Source organism: Colossoma macropomum, unplaced genomic scaffold (genome assembly GCF_904425465.1).
Source record: "Colossoma macropomum unplaced genomic scaffold, Colossoma_macropomum, whole genome shotgun sequence".
NCBI lineage: Eukaryota > Metazoa > Chordata > Actinopteri > Characiformes > Serrasalmidae > Colossoma > Colossoma macropomum.
In genome coordinates this window covers 14,295,749-14,314,036 of record NW_023494792.1, presented here as the reverse complement: position 1 = coordinate 14,314,036, position 18,288 = coordinate 14,295,749, and the positions used below count along the sequence as shown (strand labels likewise).

The window sequence follows — 18,288 nt, the reverse complement described above, 5'->3', positions numbered from 1 at the left end:
TTATGAAGGATGACTATTTATAGGTGGGTGGGTGTGTGGTGTGTGGGTGTGTGTGTGTGTGTGTGTGTGTGTGTGTGTGTGTGGGAAGGACATGTTAAACACCCCTTTGTGTATAGATATCCTGCCAGATGCAGCCTCCAGCCCTGACCAAAATGACACCTCCTCATCCTTGATGCATTTCCTCAGTAGGCCCTTTTAGCAAGTATGACTGAATGAATGCAATACTTACCCCAGCAGAGACTTCCATAGCAAAACCTTCTGTCCTTCCTTCTCACTGGGCCACCCTAAACAAAAATAATGCCTGGCTTTTTAAGGATTCATTCTTTTCAGTGTTCTTTGCAAAAATGGCCCATACTGAAGGACTGATTTATCCCTTACCCATTTTTTGCTGGAACCTAGGCTGCATCAGGATAGTTAAATGAATTTTTCTTTCCTATCTACTTTCCTTATTTTTGCTTAATGTTGTAGCCATTTGGATGCATGTGCTGGTCATCTCTGCCAGTGTATTAAGTGAGGCCATGGGCAACAGATCAGGCAAAAACCATAGATGGGAAAGCAAGCTTCATTCAACAGTTTGTGTTTTCTGAGATAATGCTCTTGTTGCTGCAGGGCTGCCTCTCTTCCATATATTGGCTGTGTTGCAGAAGTGATCAGTAATAATTTAATGAATCAGTGCTCAGACATCTCATGTGGCTCTGGTACATAAGCACAGCATCTTTTCTTCAGAGGCTCTGGGTATTACATAGAGAATATAATGAAGTCTAGCATAGATTTTCCTGTTAACTTATCCTTCCCTTTCCATTGCTGTACAGCACAACTAGGTCATTTAGGCTCTGGAAATGCTGTAGTGGGTTTCATCTTTGTTTTTAGCAGTACATCTAACCTCCACAGTTGGTGTGGAAACATGACTAATTAAAGTTGTGTGTGTTACTCAAATGTTTTCTCTTGTTTTGTTTTGTAGAGTGCAGCAATGGAGGAGACAGTAATATGGGAACAGCACACAGTAACTCTACACAGGGTGGGTATTGATGCTTTCTTATTAGTCAGCTATGTTTTAGGGCTGCAACAAATATTCACTAAAAATTGATCGTTAAAATATTTGAAAATTGTAAAGCCATTTGATTAAGCTATACTTTTACCACTTTTGGGAAACCACACAGCTTTGTGTATTGTTTTTTTAATCCATCAAATTACTTGAAAGCCATTTGATTAATGTGTACTTTTACCACGTTTGGGAAACCACACAGCTCTGTGCAGCGTTTTTTTGAATCCATCAGTAGTATGGATTAGTAGCAAACAGGTGCCTTCACCACCTTCACACTGTGAAACGATGAGCCTTTATCTCCAAAATGGCAGTCTGTGGTTAATTGCTGTAAGTAATAAAAACCTAAGAGACTCTGGTTTTAATCAGAAGTAGAGTTTGGGAGACTTGGTTTCTAGATTTCTGTTTTAGAACTCAAATTTAAAATGACAATCTGCTTTGACACCATGTGCATTCTAAAAAAATTCCCCATTCCTCTGGATTGCTAGCTAGCATGCCATCAGTCGCTGGCTAACAAGCTGTCTAGTGCAGTAAGAAATTTGAACAGGCTACACCAGGTATTAAGTCTGCCTTAATCATTAAGAAATATGGTCACTCCCCTGAACATTGAGAAAAGTTAACCAAGAGTGTTGTTTTCATGTTTTAAGACTTTGGTTTGATAAGATATTTAATAGTTACTGTCATATTATGTTTTGACACATTCAGTGGCTGTTAACTCTATGTATGTTTTGGTTATTGTTTTGCTTATTCATCCAAGTGCTGGTGTCTATAAATGCCAGAAACATTCAGAGAAGCTATTTTTTTTTTTGCAAAGCGTACTTTACTTTGCTGTTGTATTTTACATTGCTGCTGGCAGCAATATTCTCCTTTTTGTTTCTCCCCCTCTATAAGATCCCTTTTTATCTTTCCGTTCTCCTGTGCTCTCTCTTTATCTTTTTGACCATCACTAACCCTCTTATCTCTCAGGTCTCCCTTCTCATTTCTCAACTCTTCTTTCATTCCTTTTTTGTGCCTGTTTTTACCCTCCCTGCACCCATATTACTTACTTGGTGTGCTGTTTCTCGTTCATGAAAAGAGTAAGCATGTCTCTGTCCAGCTTTATTTCTGCCTGATAGTAAATACTTGAGCTCCTCTCCCCCAGGCACCAGGGTTTGGATTTGGAATCGCGATTTCAGGTGGGAGGGATAACCCGCACTTCCAGAGTGGAGAGACTTCCATTGTCATCTCTGATGTGCTGAAAGGAGGACCAGCGGAGGGCCTGCTGCAGTAAGACACTCTTCTCCATCACTTCCTCTTTTCTGGCATGCACATTTGTAAACATACATGGAAGGATTGCTGATCTCAGCTTTAGTCAGTGCTGCCTGTCGTTGAATTGAGCGTGACTGACACTTTTGCTGACTCTGTGCCTTGCCCTCACAGGGAGAATGACAGAGTTGTGATGGTCAACGCGGTCTCCATGGATAATGTGGAGCATGCATATGCAGTGCAGCAGCTTCGGAAGAGTGGAAAGAATGCAAAAATAGTAAGTTAGATTTCCAGATTTTTCTGAGTGATTGTATGCTGCCTTTTGAACAGGTTTCTCAAGGGGGTTTAAGAAAAGATGTTCATGTAAAGCTAACTTGAACACAACCCCTAAACTTCTGAAATAAAGCTCATCTCATGTTTTGTTTTAATGGGGCAAGCTATGGGTAACTGACACAAAACAGTCATATGAACATAATGAGATTAGATTTGAGATTGAGTAAATACTGTTCTGATCTCTCCCTCTCTCAGACCATCAGACGAAAGAGGAAGGTCCAGATCCCCATGGGGCGTCATGGAGAGAGAGAAACCATGTCTGAGCACGATGAAGATGATGACAGCTATGAGGATGAGATCTATGAAGTGCGGAGTGGACGGAGCGGGCCCAGCGCGTACAGTGGCGGAGGGGCCACAGGCCGGAGGAGTGGCAGAGGCGAGCGGCTAGGTGGGAGGCGGGAGCGGGACAGAGAGCGCAGCGGTTCCAGAGAAAGGAGTTTATCTCCACGCTCGGACCGCCACTCTGTGTCCTCCAACCTGCCTCCACGCCCAGCCAAGGTCACTCTTGTCAAGTCCCGCAAGAATGAAGGTTAGCTTCACCTTTTCAAACTGCCAGTAAGCTTCTCTTACCAGCTAGTGCTGCAACTAAAGATAATTTCTTTGATCAATTAACTACTATGATGGATCAATGAATCTGTAATGCCTTCTTCGGCTTCTCTCCTTTTGCCCCTGCTGTCATTCAAACTTCTACCTGTGCAGCCTTCAGTTTCCTCCAGTGTTTCCTATAATCTTCTGCAGTCTGTCAGAATTAACTGTGGATCTTAGGAACGTTAGAGTATTAAAGCGGTTTTGAGATAATAGAACACATAAGAATTTTTAAATAGCAGCTGCAGAGTAATAACACTAACAATTTACTGTTGCTGTATGTAATTATTATATTCCGTTTGTGTACAGTGAAATTGTTTATTTTTTTTTTTTTTGGCTTACTTTAAAGACGTGAAAATGTAACTGGAGAGGAACAAAAGAGGATTGCCAGCTGCTGTTGTGTGCAAACATGAAGCTAATATACTAACATGGTGTTTGCGTGTTGCTGCTCTTCACTTTTACAAGCAGAATATGGCCTTCGCCTGGCCAGCCACATCTTTGTGAAGGATATCTCTCCCGAGAGCCTGGCCGCCAGGGACGGCAACATCCAGGAAGGAGATGTTGTACTGAAGGTGAGACAGCAGGACAGCCAGGAATGAGCAGCTCACACAAAGAAACAATAATGAGCAGGGAAAAGAAGAGAAAATGTGAAGGATGCTGAAAGGGGAGACAAGAATAGACATGGGCTGGTCAGGAGTACATGAGATGTGATGTTGATTAGTTTTGCTGAGTAACGTAAGCAAGAAAACATTTTGATAGTATCATAGATTAAATAAAGATTGATGGATTAAGTAAACATTTATTGTAAATGGGTGAAAAAAGCATGGTCTAACCACCTTATAACTCCTCCTCTTAGATAAATGGCACAGTGACAGAGAACCTGTCACTGATAGACGCTAAGAAGTTGATTGAAAGATCAAAGGGCAAACTGAAGATGGTGGTGCAGAGGGACGAGAGAGCCACATTGCTGAACATCCCTGACCTGGATGACAGCATCCCCTCAGCCAACGCTTCCGACAGAGATGGTTGGTATTAATGCTTTACAGCCTTGTTTAAAAGCTTGCATGATAAACGCTGTGAATCACAACATGATTTCATTACAGTTATTTTTGCTATGTAAAATGCATCAATTTCTAGTGTCCTTGTTTTGTTGACAACTGTGTCTGATCTCATTAAAGGTGAGTGGCTTGTCTCTCTGTAGATACTATCATGCATGTTTTGTCTGGGAAACTAAAGCCTTTCTTTGTCTTTGGTTTCAGATATTTCAGATATCCACTCAGTAGCATCTGATCACTCAAACCGTTCCCACGACAAAAAGAGGAGCAGTCGCTCACGCTCCCCGGACCGGCGCTCGGAGCCCTCAGAACATTCCAGACATTCCCCCCCTCAAATAAGCAATGGCAGGTCTGTAAACACTCTTTTTCTCTTTCTCTTCATTTTTCTATCTCACTCTTGCTCGCTGGTTCTCTTTTTCTGTCTCTTGTCTGCAGCTTCTTCTCCCTTTTTTTTTCGTCGCTTGTTAGTTCATACCTGGTCTCCTATGATAGTAAATTTCCAAGGAAAACTTCACCTTCAGTTCTTGAAGTGGAAGCTGTCTAAAGAACAGTACCAGGCTGACATTTCTAGTAAACTGGAAGAAGCCTAGATAGATGAAGTGAGACATGACCAAAGCAGGGGAGAGGGAGTATGAAGGAAATGGCTTTTTTTTTATTTTTATCTCCACCTCTTTTGGTAGTGGAATAATTTTACTGTCAACTGAGTGTTTTTATTTTATTTTTTTTCCAGTTTATATTTTCCTTTTACATAATACCCAATCTAGAATGATGATAAACCTTTAATTAATTAATGTTGCATATTTTGTACCAGAGGTACAAGGTCTTTGATGCACAGATTTCAGCCAGTGTAAGTGTCAGTGAATGGTTTAAAACTTGTGCATTCCAATGGACATAAAACATGATTTAACTCTAACATGACCAACTAATGCAATTAACATCCATTTCAGCATTGTATGGAGGAATGAATGTCCTTGAAAGTTCTTTCATGGTGATGTGTACTTTTTTTTGTATAACCAAACTAATCCAACACTCTTCCTTTTGATGAGCTGTTGCTTTTTGGCAGTCTGGAGCATTGTGGGCTAAACAAGCACATTTACCAGCCATAACTAATTCTCTGTAAACCAGGGCTGTCTGGTCTCTAGATCAATAAACCGATCTTTACATATTAAAAGGATGGAGTACATTTTTGACAGTGAAAGTCAGGTGATAAAGGCTGTGAATTTGGTTTCTTCAAGTGTGGTTTTTAAAAAGTAGTTTGATCTTACACTTTAAGTCTTGTCGTGTAGGGCAGCTCTGGGAAGAATTAAGATGTTTCTTTTTTTTCTCCACATGCTCTTTCATGGTTGCTTTTACAGGCTGGTTCTAGCCTGTCAGCCTGTTAACAAAGGGCGAAGTGTTTATTTAAAGTGCTCTGGCAGTCTCTGCCCATCTTCATTCTCCCCCTCTCTCCTTCTCTCTCTCTCACTTCTCTCTATTTAGTCAAATGCCAGGTTGGACATTTAGCCAGTTTAGCTGCTCACATTCCCTGAAGAAATGTCCATGTACATCAACTGCACTACCCTCTTAGTGGAAATACTCCTTTATACAGGTACAAGCCAAATAGTCATCCTAACAACTGCAAGAGAAAATTACATAATTGTTCTCCAAAACCTCACTGCTTCATTATGGCACAGTACTACAGTCCAATATAATTGGCAACCTTCCACTTAGTCTTTTCAATTTATATGTATTTTATCACTCATAGGAGTGTACATAATTGAAGGTTTTATTACATTGAGGTATAGTAGTGTATTTTAGTACACACTTACTCTCAATGTCACCACACAGCCCTTTTTTATTGAGCCACACTATAATTGCTGGAAAGGATATTCATCAATGTCATTAATAAAACAGGACCACATGTGTAGTCAGCCTGCACTGAGAGAGAGGATGGAGGAAGGGAGAAAAGGAGGGAGGTGTTTTAGTAATCTATAAGGCCCCTTCACTCCCGTGTCACTCTGACATCAAAGGTCACTGAATGGACACTCTGGATCGCTGTGGCCATGTGCTGATTTTCTCCCAAGGCCCTTTCGCATTTAGCAATCAGGTCCAGAGCACACACTGCACCTGGAGTCAGTCTCACTATTTCTCTCTCTGTCTCTCTTTCTCTCTATTGCTCTCTCTCCATCACTTCAGATCAGAAGGGCTGGTCTAAATATAGCCCAACAAAGGAGCAGCAAAACACAGCTGTGACCTTCAAGACTGCTGAACTGCCCTAGCCATGCATTCTTTTTCTCTCTCTCTCGCTCGCTCTCTCTCTCTCTGTCTCTCCTCACAGCAATTTGTCTTTCACTGTAAACAGTGCTTTATTGGTTGTGTGCTTGGGTTTGATAGTGGAAAAACGGCATGTGTTTTTAGTTGTATGCCTTGTAGGCCAGAAGACCTACATTAATCATCAAATATATTACTTGGTAATTTCGTGGAATGTTTTTATGCTGTGTATTGGATTCTAAAGCATTGGTACATGTCCTATGCTTGTTACAGTAGATGCTGATTGCAGAAGATGACCTTGATCTATCTAAATAGCACAGTGTCATTTTCAGTGCGATGGAGTTTGACTCCAAAGCTTGTCCTTGTGTTCGCAGCCACAGGAGTCGTGATGAAGAGCGCATCTCGAAGCCACTCCCTGTGCCTGCAAAGATGGTGGAGGACACACCTAAAGCGCTGGAGCAGGCTGGGACCAGAGAGGAGAAACAGCTCCCCCCTCTGCCAGGTCAGAGTTCAGGAGAATGCCCTATTTCACTTGTCTGGGAAGACATATTCAGTAGTATGCTTACTATAGTTAGTGCATTTATGTGTCATATATAAAAACCTAAGTGTCACGTGTTCAGGTTCCCTCAGAAGGTTTGTTGTGGAGCACTTGAATACAGATAAAGAGCTAGAAAAAAAATGCATCAGTTTGTTTTGGGGGGCTGAGATGAGACTGGGGAGCGTATGTGTGTGTGCACAGTTGTAGTGATGAGGCAGTATGAGCTGATCAGTTTTGACACTGTCTTCCTGCCTGCAGCATCCTACTGTGTATCTCGCTGACCTCCCTTAGCAGGGGACCCACTTCTGTATAAGAGTGTCTGACTGTGTTTGTGTGTGTGCTTCCCAGTGTTTGTTTTTCTTTGTGTTTTGTGATTTTAACACCATTTACTGTGTTCTTGTCTCCACAGAGCCAAAGCCTGTGTATGCCCAGCCTGGTCAGCCTGATGTGGACTTGCCTGTTAGTCCTGCGGACGCTCCTGTGCCCAGTGTAGCACATGACGACAGCATTCTTCGGTAACTTTTTCCTTTTTCTTAAATATGCTTCTGTGTGTGTGCGTGTGTGTATGTGTGGAGAGAGAGAGAGAGCACCAAATATTTTGGTTTTCTCTCTCACAGCTAAAAACCAAATGTTGTGCACATGTTGTCTTGCATTTTATTGTTTACTATTTTGTTTATTGGTGGTTGTGGACAAATGCCCTTACAGAGTCTAATACCACTGCTACTGTTGTTTGGGAATAAAGAGTCTTAAATTCTGAATGTTTCCAGGCCCAGTATGAAGCTGGTGAAGTTTAAGAAGGGTGAAAGTGTGGGCCTGCGGTTGGCTGGGGGCAATGATGTGGGCATATTTGTGGCTGGCGTGCTGGAGGACAGTCCTGCTGCTAAAGAGGGCCTGGAGGAGGGAGACCAGATACTCAGGGTGAGGACTTTTTTCACTACCTCAATCTCAAATACACAAAACAATACTGACAGCAAAAAACAGTGTCTCTTTAACAGAAATGAGGTTGCGTATCCTGAGAACAGCGGCCACAATAATGACATACAAAAATGTGCATTGTTTTCAGCTTAAAAGTTGCTGAATGTCATTCAGATTGTCTTTGAATATTGTTAGCATCTAATTATGGAAAGCACTGTAGGAAGTCATGTTATTGCTTTCTTTAGTGTGGAAGAAGCAAGTCTTGCTTCTTCGTATCATAACACATCTGAAGGGTGTTTTAGCTCTGATGAATGATATGAGTGGAGTACTTAAAGGCCTCAGGAGGAGGGAGGTTTGGTATTCTAGTTTTATATTCCTTTTTTATGGGCTCTGTGTTGGCAGGCCTAGTTTTATGGGGGTTTGATTCTCAAACTATTTCTTCTCTGCTTTTTTACCCTGTATCAAAATGCCTGTACTTTCATGGTGGTTTCCCTGGTGATGTTAGGTTTTCCTCGCCCAGCTGTCAAAAACTACCCCAACCTCTACCTCCAACATACTCACCCACTCTTTATTCAGAACACACGCACACTCTTTGTAGTGTTTTTGAATGTTCTGTGCTTGAAGTATGGCGAAACGGTCATTGGTATTAATGTGTTTAAAAGACCCTCTTTTGTGTTTCCTTCTCAGGTAAATAATGTTGACTTTGCAAATATAATCCGAGAGGAGGCTGTGCTCTTTCTTCTGGATCTCCCCAAAGGGGAGGAGGTCACCATTCTGGCCCAGAAAAAGAAAGATGGTGAGCATACAGGCCAGTTGTTTAGCGTCAACATTTCGTCTTTTGGCATTAATATGTACTTTGGTAACTTTGGTAAATTTAAATTCTTGAATAAAAAGATTGAAAGCAGGTACTAGAAAAAGAGCTGTTTTCTTATGATTTTATCTAATATACATGAATACTCAGGTACTCCTTGTTTGCTCTCATGCTGTTCTCTGTGTTTTCTAGTGTACCGTCGGATTGTGGAATCAGATGTAGGTGACTCATTTTACATAAGGACTCATTTTGAGTATGAGAAGGAGTCTCCATATGGTCTGAGCTTCAATAAGGGTGAGGTGTTCAGAGTGGTGGATACACTGTACAATGGCAAGCTGGGCTCCTGGCTCGCAATTCGCATTGGTAAAAACCACCAGGAGGTGGAGAGAGGCATCATCCCCAACAAGAACAGGTATAATATGTGTTATTGGTATTATGTTATGTTATTGTTTTTGAGCACTTGTGTTCTGTTTATTCCAACCTGTTCTTTTGGCCAAAACTTAAACTTGAGTTTGATATGAACATCAGATATGCTGTCCTCTCACCTCCAGAGCGGAGCAGCTGTCTAGTGTGCAGTACACACTTCCTAAGACAGCAGGAGGTGACCGGGCAGACTTTTGGAGGTTTCGTGGTCTGCGCAGCTCCAAGAGGAACCTAAGGAAAAGCAGAGAGGACCTCTCTGCCCAGCCTGTCCAGACCAAGTTTCCTGCCTATGAGAGAGTGGTACTCCGAGAAGGTAAGAACTTGGTCTATCAGTAATTTATGATTTAATATAATTTAAATTACAGTATCTATTTCTTTTCTTATTTTGATTGTTTATTTTGTACTGATTTTCTTATTTATACTTACGTATTGTTATTTTGATATGACAGTTTACAGAAACATACTCTATTCCATGGCCTGCTCTTTGTTTTAGATTTTACTAATTTCTGCTTACTTGACCATTTAACCAAGCCTGAAGGAATGTCAGTGCTTTTTTTACACTGACTTAATGTGCTCTGTTACTCTTACATGATTAGCTGGTTTTCTGAGACCTGTGGTAATATTCGGTCCCATTGCTGATGTTGCACGAGAGAAGCTTTCAAGGGAGGAGCCAGACCTATTTGAACTTGCAAGTGAGTAGGATTCATTTATTTTATGTACTGTATCAAATGTATGATATCTGCTGTTTACCACAGAAAGCTGTGTTTACTCTGTATAGTTCCATGAATTATTTAAGCCTGGTTGAACTGAACATCACATGGACTGTAACTTTAATGGTCATCGAACAAAATTGCACTTTAAACTTGTGTTCACGTCAATCTTCAGAGAGTGAGCCCAGAGATGCTGGCACAGACCAGCGCAGTTCTGGAATCATCCGTCTCCATACCATTAAGCAGATCATTGACCGAGTGAGTATCTGGGCCACTTAATTGCGTGTTTACAGGGCAGTTTCATTCTTGACACCTAAATATCCTTCTGCTTAACTTTCCATCTGGTCTCAAGTGTTCTGTTTCTTTTTTTTAGGATAAACATGCAGTGTTGGACATCACCCCTAATGCTGTGGACCGTTTGAACTATGCCCAGTGGTACCCCATTGTGGTATTCCTGAACCCTGACAGCAAACAGGGTGTAAAGAATATGAGAACCAGGCTCTGCCCTGAGTCCAGAAAGAGCGCGAGGAAACTGTATGAGCGTGCTCTGAAACTGAGGAAGAACAACCACCACCTTTTCACAAGTATGTGCAACAGAAGAGAGGGAGAGAGGGAGAGCAACAGAAGTGTTGTTAAACTGAATGATAATATATATTTGCTGTCTAAAATAAGACTTTAGCAAGAGGCAACCACCATTCTTGGCTTTACTACATGTGTATTTTAGCAGTTTTACATGATCTAGCATGGCTGTATTGACTATTTTTCTCTCTCTCAAATTAGCCACCATTAACTTAAACAACATGAACGATGGGTGGTATGGTGCTCTGAAAGAGACCATCCAGCAACAGCAGAACCAGCTGGTCTGGGTTTCTGAGGGCAAGGTAAGCACATCTAGATTCAGATCTACAATAAATGACTTGCACCAGGGCAGAGCTGTGGCTGTTTGCCCTGTAGTTTGTTTATCCATTATCTCTCAAAACAAATCTTATAGGTTATAACTGCTTGATTGAAGCTGTAGCGCAGGAATGCATTTAGATTTAATTAACTTACTAAATTAAATAACCTACTAAATTAAATAAAATTAACTTTATAAATAAAATTAATTTTATTTAGATTTCTTAATGAATTTACATATAATTTTGTACTACTGGCTGCATGAAGATCCACTAGTATATCACCACAACAAGCAGTGACATAAGACAATAACAGAAAAGACTACGACCTGAATACCTAAAAGGTGCTGACCTGAATACCTAAAAGGTGCTGAAGAGAACATGCACTCTTTCTTTAATGCTGTGTGTGCCGTTGTGCTTGATGTCTACATTGTTTTCTAAAGAATAGTTGGTGATAACACCCCAAAGACTAGGTTCCAGGACCTAAAGTAAGCCTAGTCTTGGATTAAATTGATTTGACAGTGAATATTACTCATTAATTCTTTTTATTCTAGGCTTATTCTTTATTCTAGCTGTTTCTTGGCTCTGATAGTGATTTAAAGGGCCTAGGATTTAAATTAGCTTTAATTTTAAGCAAATGGAAGTTGTTTGGTAATTTTAAAGGACCTAATTTATTTCTATTTTTTATATTATATCTGCCGTCTGAAGAATAATGAGAGGTTGTAACATGGTTGTGTAAACATGAATTTTGGCGCTTTGTAGTGCATAAAACCACAAAGGGGAAAAAATAAACAAAAAGAAATTGTATGTATGAAAAAATCTATTGGTATATATTCCATAAAACCGATTTATTAATTTGTCTTATGTCTAAATGTTATTCATTAGTACTTTTTAGATACCCTAGAGTTGTAACCATGTAGCCATTGATGCTGAGAATGGTCATTAGTAATACTTTCACGCATCTTCACATTCCTTTACCATCCCAGGCTGACGGAGCTCAAGAGGATGACCTGGACATCCATGATGACCGCCTCTCCTACCTCTCGGCACCAGGCAGCGAGTACAGCATGTACAGCACGGACAGCAGGCATACCTCTGACTATGAGGACACGGACACAGAAGGAGGCGCTTACACAGACCAGGAGCTAGATGAGACTCTAAATGATGAGGTGGGCTTACCCAGTGAGCCTGCAATCACACGCTCTTCAGAGCCTGTACGAGAGGACCCACCTGTCATCCAGGATGCTCCTGGGTACCCCAGCTACCAGCACGCTGTGCCCCAGCCTGAGCCCCTGAATCGCATTGACCCTGCTGGATTTAAGATGCCCGCTCCACAGCAGGTACGCTACATGATCTATAGCGGGTTGTGTGTGGTGTGTTTTTGGTGTTTGTAATGCATAATTATAATTGTTCACCTTGTTACTCGTTTTAGCATAAAATATTAAAGTAATTAATGTCCAATACCTGTTTTTCAGTGCATTATAAGTTCTAATACTTGGTTTTCTTTTTTTTGATGACCACGTGTTGTGAAATGAATTTGCTGTCGATGATATTAAGTTATGGGCTACGTGCCAAAGGTCATGTTGAAATTTTTCAATCCTGAATAAGTGATTTGGCAGTTCGGAGCTGCCACATGCTCAGTTCATGTGAGAACTAGTGTAAAGCATAAAGGGCAGTGTGTGACGGTCTGTGTGTGTGTGCTTATAGGAGTGTGCTGTTGGTGGCGTGTGTCTGTAACCTTTCTGCCCCGTACTCCACAGCAGGCTGAGGCTACTGTGGCCTTGCCCTCCTTTCCCTCTGCAGCGGCGGCAGCAGCAGCACCCCCTGCTGTTGAGCCCGCCACACCACTAGCGGGTATGACCCCCGAGGAGCCACCTGGCACCCCTCAGGCTGACTCCCTTTACAGCCCCGCCCCAGAACCTGACCCCCAGCCCGACCCTGAGCTCGCTCAGCCCCCAACACACGACCCCCACCAGTCGCTTCCGCCTGGCCCAGATCCAAAGGTACCACCACCACTGGCACCGCCAGAAGCTGGACCCGGTCATGGCCCGGTTCGGCCCCGCTCGCTCACTCTCTTTAACCTGCCTGTCTCTCGCACATGCTTTTTATTTTTTTCCTCCCACTCCGCTGTCTGCATGAGTGCTGTGCCCACCCACGCGTGTGCTGTGTGTGCCTCCGACACCTAGAGAGTGTGGGTGACTTGGTACACATGCACCACGATGGGCCTGTTTGAGGAAAAGGGAAGAGGGCCTGGTGCATCTGTGTCTAAATGATCCCAGAAGAGAGGCCTCTCACAATCAGTCTCTTCACTGTCTCCTCTACTATCTCTTCTTGCATGGCTCCTGATGGTTGAATTTTTTTTCAGCTTGTCCTGTCTTTAGAAATAGTAAATAGCAGTAGCAAGTAGTAGCATCCATTTTGCCACAGTAGAGTAGTTGCACTGGTAGGCACTGTAGATATCGTAGCAGTAGAATGAGAAATTGCAAAAGGAACTTTACCTGATTTGCAAGAATGGACCTCTGTAGATGCATGTCAGCCTAACCTGCAGACAGTATTTTTAACAGTGTAAAAGGGATTCATGTAATTTATTCTGCATAATGTCTTCCCAGTTGCTTTTTTAAATGTACAATGAAGACTTTATGTAGTCACTGCTGTTACTTTGTAATTGGGTAATTTATAACAGGCGCTGGACCTTTTACAGTTTTACTGTCTTCAGGCTACCTGTAAAAAGTTTGAAAAGGGGCCTTTTGGACACGAATAATTAATTGATATTGCATCAAATTTAAATTTAGTATGCTTAAGATACTCAGCAGACTCAAGATATTTGAAATGGATATTCAGCCTGATATTTGTGTTCACATCAATACTGAAAGGCTTCTTATCAAATTACAGAAGTATATAACTGATAAGATTGTCTGCTTGTTAATTGCATATTGACCACAACGGATTAAATGTTTTTTTGTTTTTTTTTAAATGCGGGAGTGTGATTTATTAAATACTTTGGACAACCCGTTCTGTTGAACCTGAGAGAATTTTAATTGTGCACTTTGTTTTACAGTTCTTCATTTTCTTTTCAAACTTGGATGTATTTATTTTATAGATTGAAGTTTATTTCCTTTAGTGGGGTGGTGAATCAAAGTATAATTCTGCACTCTGTTCCAGGTCTCTCAGGCACTTATGTTGTTTCATGTTGTTGTGTTCCCTACAGATGTATAAGAAGGATCTGTACAGCATGGATGAAACTGTGCGAGTGAACCACGGGATGAAGCCCCAGCAGCAACCGCAGCAGCAGCAACAACAGTCTTTAGCTCCCCCAACGTCTCTGTCCTACAGCCACCAGCCTGTCTACCAGGACAAACAGCCATACCGCGAGTACGACCACCCGCCTTACGGCTATGATGGTGGCGGCTATGCTCAACCAAAGCCTCATAACTATGACCCACACCTGCACTACGACAACCGTGTGCCTCACTACGATGAACAGTGGCCCCACTATGACCAGCAGACCTCGTCCCAGCCTCCACCCCCTGGACCTGGCTTTCCTCAGGGCCACCAGCCGCCGCCTCCTCCTCCTCCTCTGAGCTATGATCCTCGTTCCCCCTACGAGGACGGCCCCACACGGGACTATAGTCCCCCTCAGCCCCGCTATGACGAAGCTCCTTTGGGTTATGATAACCGGTTGCGACATGGCAAACCAGGACCTGTTCGCTATGATGAGCCCCCTCCTCCTCCTCCCCCAGTCACATACGATGCCCGCTCTCCTTATGAACCAGAGCCCCACACTTTCCCCATCAATGCCCCCCGATCCCCTGACCCTCCAAAGCAGTATTATGGAGATGCTTCAATGAGACCGTCATATAATCCAGGGCCTCCGAACCGTGGCTACAAACCAGGGCAGCATGAACCTTTGAATTCAGAGCCTCCGGTTCCACCACCTAAACCAGAAGTTCTGCTGTCCCCAGGAGAGCCTGTCCATTCTGCAGCTTCTAAACCCCTGCCCCCTCCTCCCAGAGAAGACCCAGAGGAGGATCCTGCCATGAAGCCCCAGTCTGTTCTCAACAGGGTCAAGATGTTTGAGAACAAGCGCTCTGTGTCTGTTGACAGAGCTAAAGAGGCTGGAGATCTGCCAGGGATCAGGGTATAATAATGTCTTACTTGCATGAATTAGAATACCACTTTTAGCCATTATAATTGAACATGTACACTGTAGTACAGCTTTTTTAATCTGTGAGAATGTCAGATTTGTATAAAACTCTGAAATCGTTTTTGTTGTGACTAAACGGAAATCATCTTGTGCAATAGCCCACTGACCTCCCCAAACCTGCGAGTGCCCCTGGCCCTGTGCTTAAAGCCAACTCCCTCAGCAACCTAGAACAAGAAAAACCTGCGTACAGGTAACTAACACAAGCCCCATTACATGTAAAAATCTAGATCATGATTGTGTTCCCCTTTTTAATAAATAAGAACAAATACAGTAAAATGATTCTTAAAATGTTAATATGGGTTAACAATATTTATGGCATGAACTCTTCTGTTTTCCACTTGATTTAGCTTTAAGTGATGTGTAACACAAGGAATCGTGGAGCTCCCCCTGGTGGCTCTCATCTGACCTTTCTCAGTTTGATTGTTATTATTTCTCATTATTACATCCCTCTACCTCCATCTCTCCCTCCCTCACGCTCTCTCCATAGGGCTGAGCCACAGAAGCCCCAATCTAGATTAGGAGAGGAGGTGGTCCGCTCTAACCACTATGACCCTGATGAGGATGAGGAGTACTACAGGAAACAGCTGTCATACTTTGATCGCCGCAGCTTTGACAACAAGGCCATGAATCAGCCAGGAATCAACCGCTTTCATGATCTGGCTAAACCTTCACAGAATCAGTTAGCATACCCCTACAACAGGTAAAATATACAGTCCTCAGTGGCATTTCCCATGTATTGTGAACTTGCTTGTATACCTTTTGTAACATATATAAATATTTTGTCTTTTAGGACAGAATCAGTTGATGTGGATAAGAGATATGAGCCATTGCCACCAATCAACTCTTCAGCTGCTCCTTACGGCCAGTCAGGACCTGCTGTTCCCCCCACGTCTCTACCCAAACTCACCAACACTGAGGGTGAGAGCTAAGAACATTCTTAAGCATGCACTCTTAAACAGTGTAGCATTTGAATTGGGCGCAATGTAATATTACATAAACATTTATACGGACCATATTTTGCTCTCACTGAAACTGTAATTTGTGTTTGAAGTTATGACCTCAAAATGATTTATACTCTGCTTGTAATTCTCAGTCAACTCCCTACCCGATCACCACAACTCTCCCAAAAGCAAACCGGATCTGTCTACTCTCCGTCCTCCTACCCGGGATGACACAGTCCAAGCCAACTACCTTCCCCAAAAATCTCCAGTTAATGGCACTGACATTCCTCCCAAGACTCTGGGTGCCCCTGCTCCCGCCAGCTATAACCGCTACGTCCCAAAGCCTTATACAAGCTCTGCAAGACCATTCGAGCGCAAGTTTGAGAGCCCCAAGTTCAACCACAACCTTCTCCCCAATGACTCGCAGGCAAAGCCCACTATTGTGAACAACAACCCTAAAACTCACCTCTCACCCCAGCCTCTGGAGTCAGACAGTGGTGTGGACACATTTACTCGCACGATGGACAACAGGCCCAAATATCAGCACAACAATGTCAATGCTATCCCCAAGGCTATTCCTGTCAGGTAAAAGGCTTCACAATTTTTTGATTGATTGATTGATTGATTGATTGAGATCAAGCTGAAATGGACAAAATACACCAACAAAATAGCAGCGCCACATTTTTAAAAAGGCCATGAAAAACTATAAATATAAAATGTATAATGACATTTTAAAAATTCAGCATTTAAGAAGAAATAGTAGAAATGGAACAGTTGATAAAAATAAATGAATAAAACACGATAATGTATAATGGGCTGACATCCCATAAGCTACCTGTTAGTGTGCAGTTTATGCAGATGCTGGTTATTGTGGTTCACAGGCTGTCTGTAAGTGGTCTTTATCTTTTTACGATATATGCAGTTATTCAGTGTTTTAGATGTACTGATGATACCAACCAACTGGTTAAGGTAGTGCACCATATTCCCTGTCTCTTGTATAAATTGGAACCAGATGGACAAAACAAGGATGTATAGTGCATTAGCATCCTCACACTTTCTTCAGTGAGTGACTGATCTTTTCATTACAGCCCCAGTGCACTGGACGATGATGACGATGATGAAGGGCACACAGTAGTTGCCACAGCACGGGGCATCTTTAACTGTAACGGTGGGGTGCTGAGTTCAATAGAGACAGGGGTGAGCATCATCATCCCTCAGGGGGCCATTCCAGAAAGTGTGGAGCAGGAGATCTACTTTAAAGTTTGCAGGGACAACAGCATCCTGCCTCCGCTGGACAAAGAGAAAGGTCTGCATTCTTTATTACGTAACGCATTACAAGCTGCATCTCACTGTTCTTTCTAGCGTGTCATTCTGAATGTTTAAATAATGAATGAAAGAGCAGTAACAGACTAATAGGATCCTGGTGCACTTTGTTTTATAGGGTCTCTGAATAACCTCACACATCTTACATTTCACAGCCATGTTTTTAGCCGTCATGATTGGTGGGTATCGTTCAGGGCTGACCTCTTTAATCTGTGTCCCTGCAGGTGAAACTCTGCTCAGCCCCCTGGTCATGTGTGGGCCTCATGGTCTGAAGTTCCTGAAGCCGGTGGAGCTGCGCCTACCACACTGTGCGTCTATGACTCCTGATGGTTGGTCTTTTGCTCTAAAATCCTCCGACTCCTCGTCGGGTACGCTGTCCTTTCTCTCTCTGGGCTTTTGGGTTTCTTTTGTTCTTGAACGTGATTGTTGTGGTAGTGGTAAAAATTAATGTTGGTGGTTGTGGGGTTTCTTCCATTTTCTATTTCTTGAAAGGCTCTTCTCTTCCTTCTGCTCGTGTTGTCTCCCTTGCTGCCTTGGCTACCCGAATTTGTGCTTGTTAAGCACAAAGACGTTTCTTAATAGTATCTACCTTTTTTATCCTTTTACAAGTGAATTCACAGGCTGAACTGAGGAAACACAAAACTGTTAATTATATGTCTCAAAAGGCCCTATTCACACTTGGTATTAACATCAATCTTAAGTGATCTGATCGTAAGAGAATAGCGAGATGTGTTGCTGTTCACACCTGGCATTTCCATGTCTCTCAAAGGTACCTCCAGTGATCAGATTGCATGACTGGTGGAAGCGAGGGTACCAGCCACATTTACTACGCCAGTATCTGCTGCTTTTGCTGTCAGACAAAAATGTACATCGAGTCAGTGTTCATATAAATAAAAGGGCTGTTATAAACGTTTTCCGGCCATGTGAACCGCTAACGCAGCTTGTAAACAAATAGTAGAGGCAAAAAAATAAGCTATGCAGCTGGTTTTGACTGTGCTGTGATGATGCAGCTGATTGAGG

The 18,288-nt window shown here is 42.5% G+C and overlaps 1 protein-coding gene across 1 annotated transcript in view; it reads left to right on the top strand.

Moving 5' to 3' along the window:
* Positions 1-18,288, top strand: part of tjp1b (tight junction protein 1b) — a 75,380-nt gene that overhangs the window by 56,415 nt on the left and 677 nt on the right. The window contains exons 4-30 of the mRNA XM_036576110.1: positions 962-1,018; positions 2,184-2,308; positions 2,462-2,564; positions 2,816-3,149; positions 3,674-3,777; positions 4,062-4,230; positions 4,465-4,609; positions 5,072-5,107; positions 6,885-7,012; positions 7,458-7,563; positions 7,816-7,966; positions 8,651-8,759; positions 8,967-9,186; positions 9,326-9,510; positions 9,794-9,889; positions 10,083-10,165; positions 10,281-10,491; positions 10,688-10,788; positions 11,787-12,140; positions 12,561-12,803; positions 14,009-14,938; positions 15,103-15,194; positions 15,492-15,704; positions 15,795-15,922; positions 16,098-16,530; positions 17,034-17,251; positions 17,493-17,636. Of these exons, the coding sequence (XP_036432003.1) occupies positions 962-1,018; positions 2,184-2,308; positions 2,462-2,564; positions 2,816-3,149; positions 3,674-3,777; positions 4,062-4,230; positions 4,465-4,609; positions 5,072-5,107; positions 6,885-7,012; positions 7,458-7,563; positions 7,816-7,966; positions 8,651-8,759; positions 8,967-9,186; positions 9,326-9,510; positions 9,794-9,889; positions 10,083-10,165; positions 10,281-10,491; positions 10,688-10,788; positions 11,787-12,140; positions 12,561-12,803; positions 14,009-14,938; positions 15,103-15,194; positions 15,492-15,704; positions 15,795-15,922; positions 16,098-16,530; positions 17,034-17,251; positions 17,493-17,636 (5,218 nt within the window). The remainder of the gene's footprint in view (positions 1-961; positions 1,019-2,183; positions 2,309-2,461; positions 2,565-2,815; positions 3,150-3,673; positions 3,778-4,061; positions 4,231-4,464; positions 4,610-5,071; positions 5,108-6,884; positions 7,013-7,457; positions 7,564-7,815; positions 7,967-8,650; positions 8,760-8,966; positions 9,187-9,325; positions 9,511-9,793; positions 9,890-10,082; positions 10,166-10,280; positions 10,492-10,687; positions 10,789-11,786; positions 12,141-12,560; positions 12,804-14,008; positions 14,939-15,102; positions 15,195-15,491; positions 15,705-15,794; positions 15,923-16,097; positions 16,531-17,033; positions 17,252-17,492; positions 17,637-18,288) is intronic.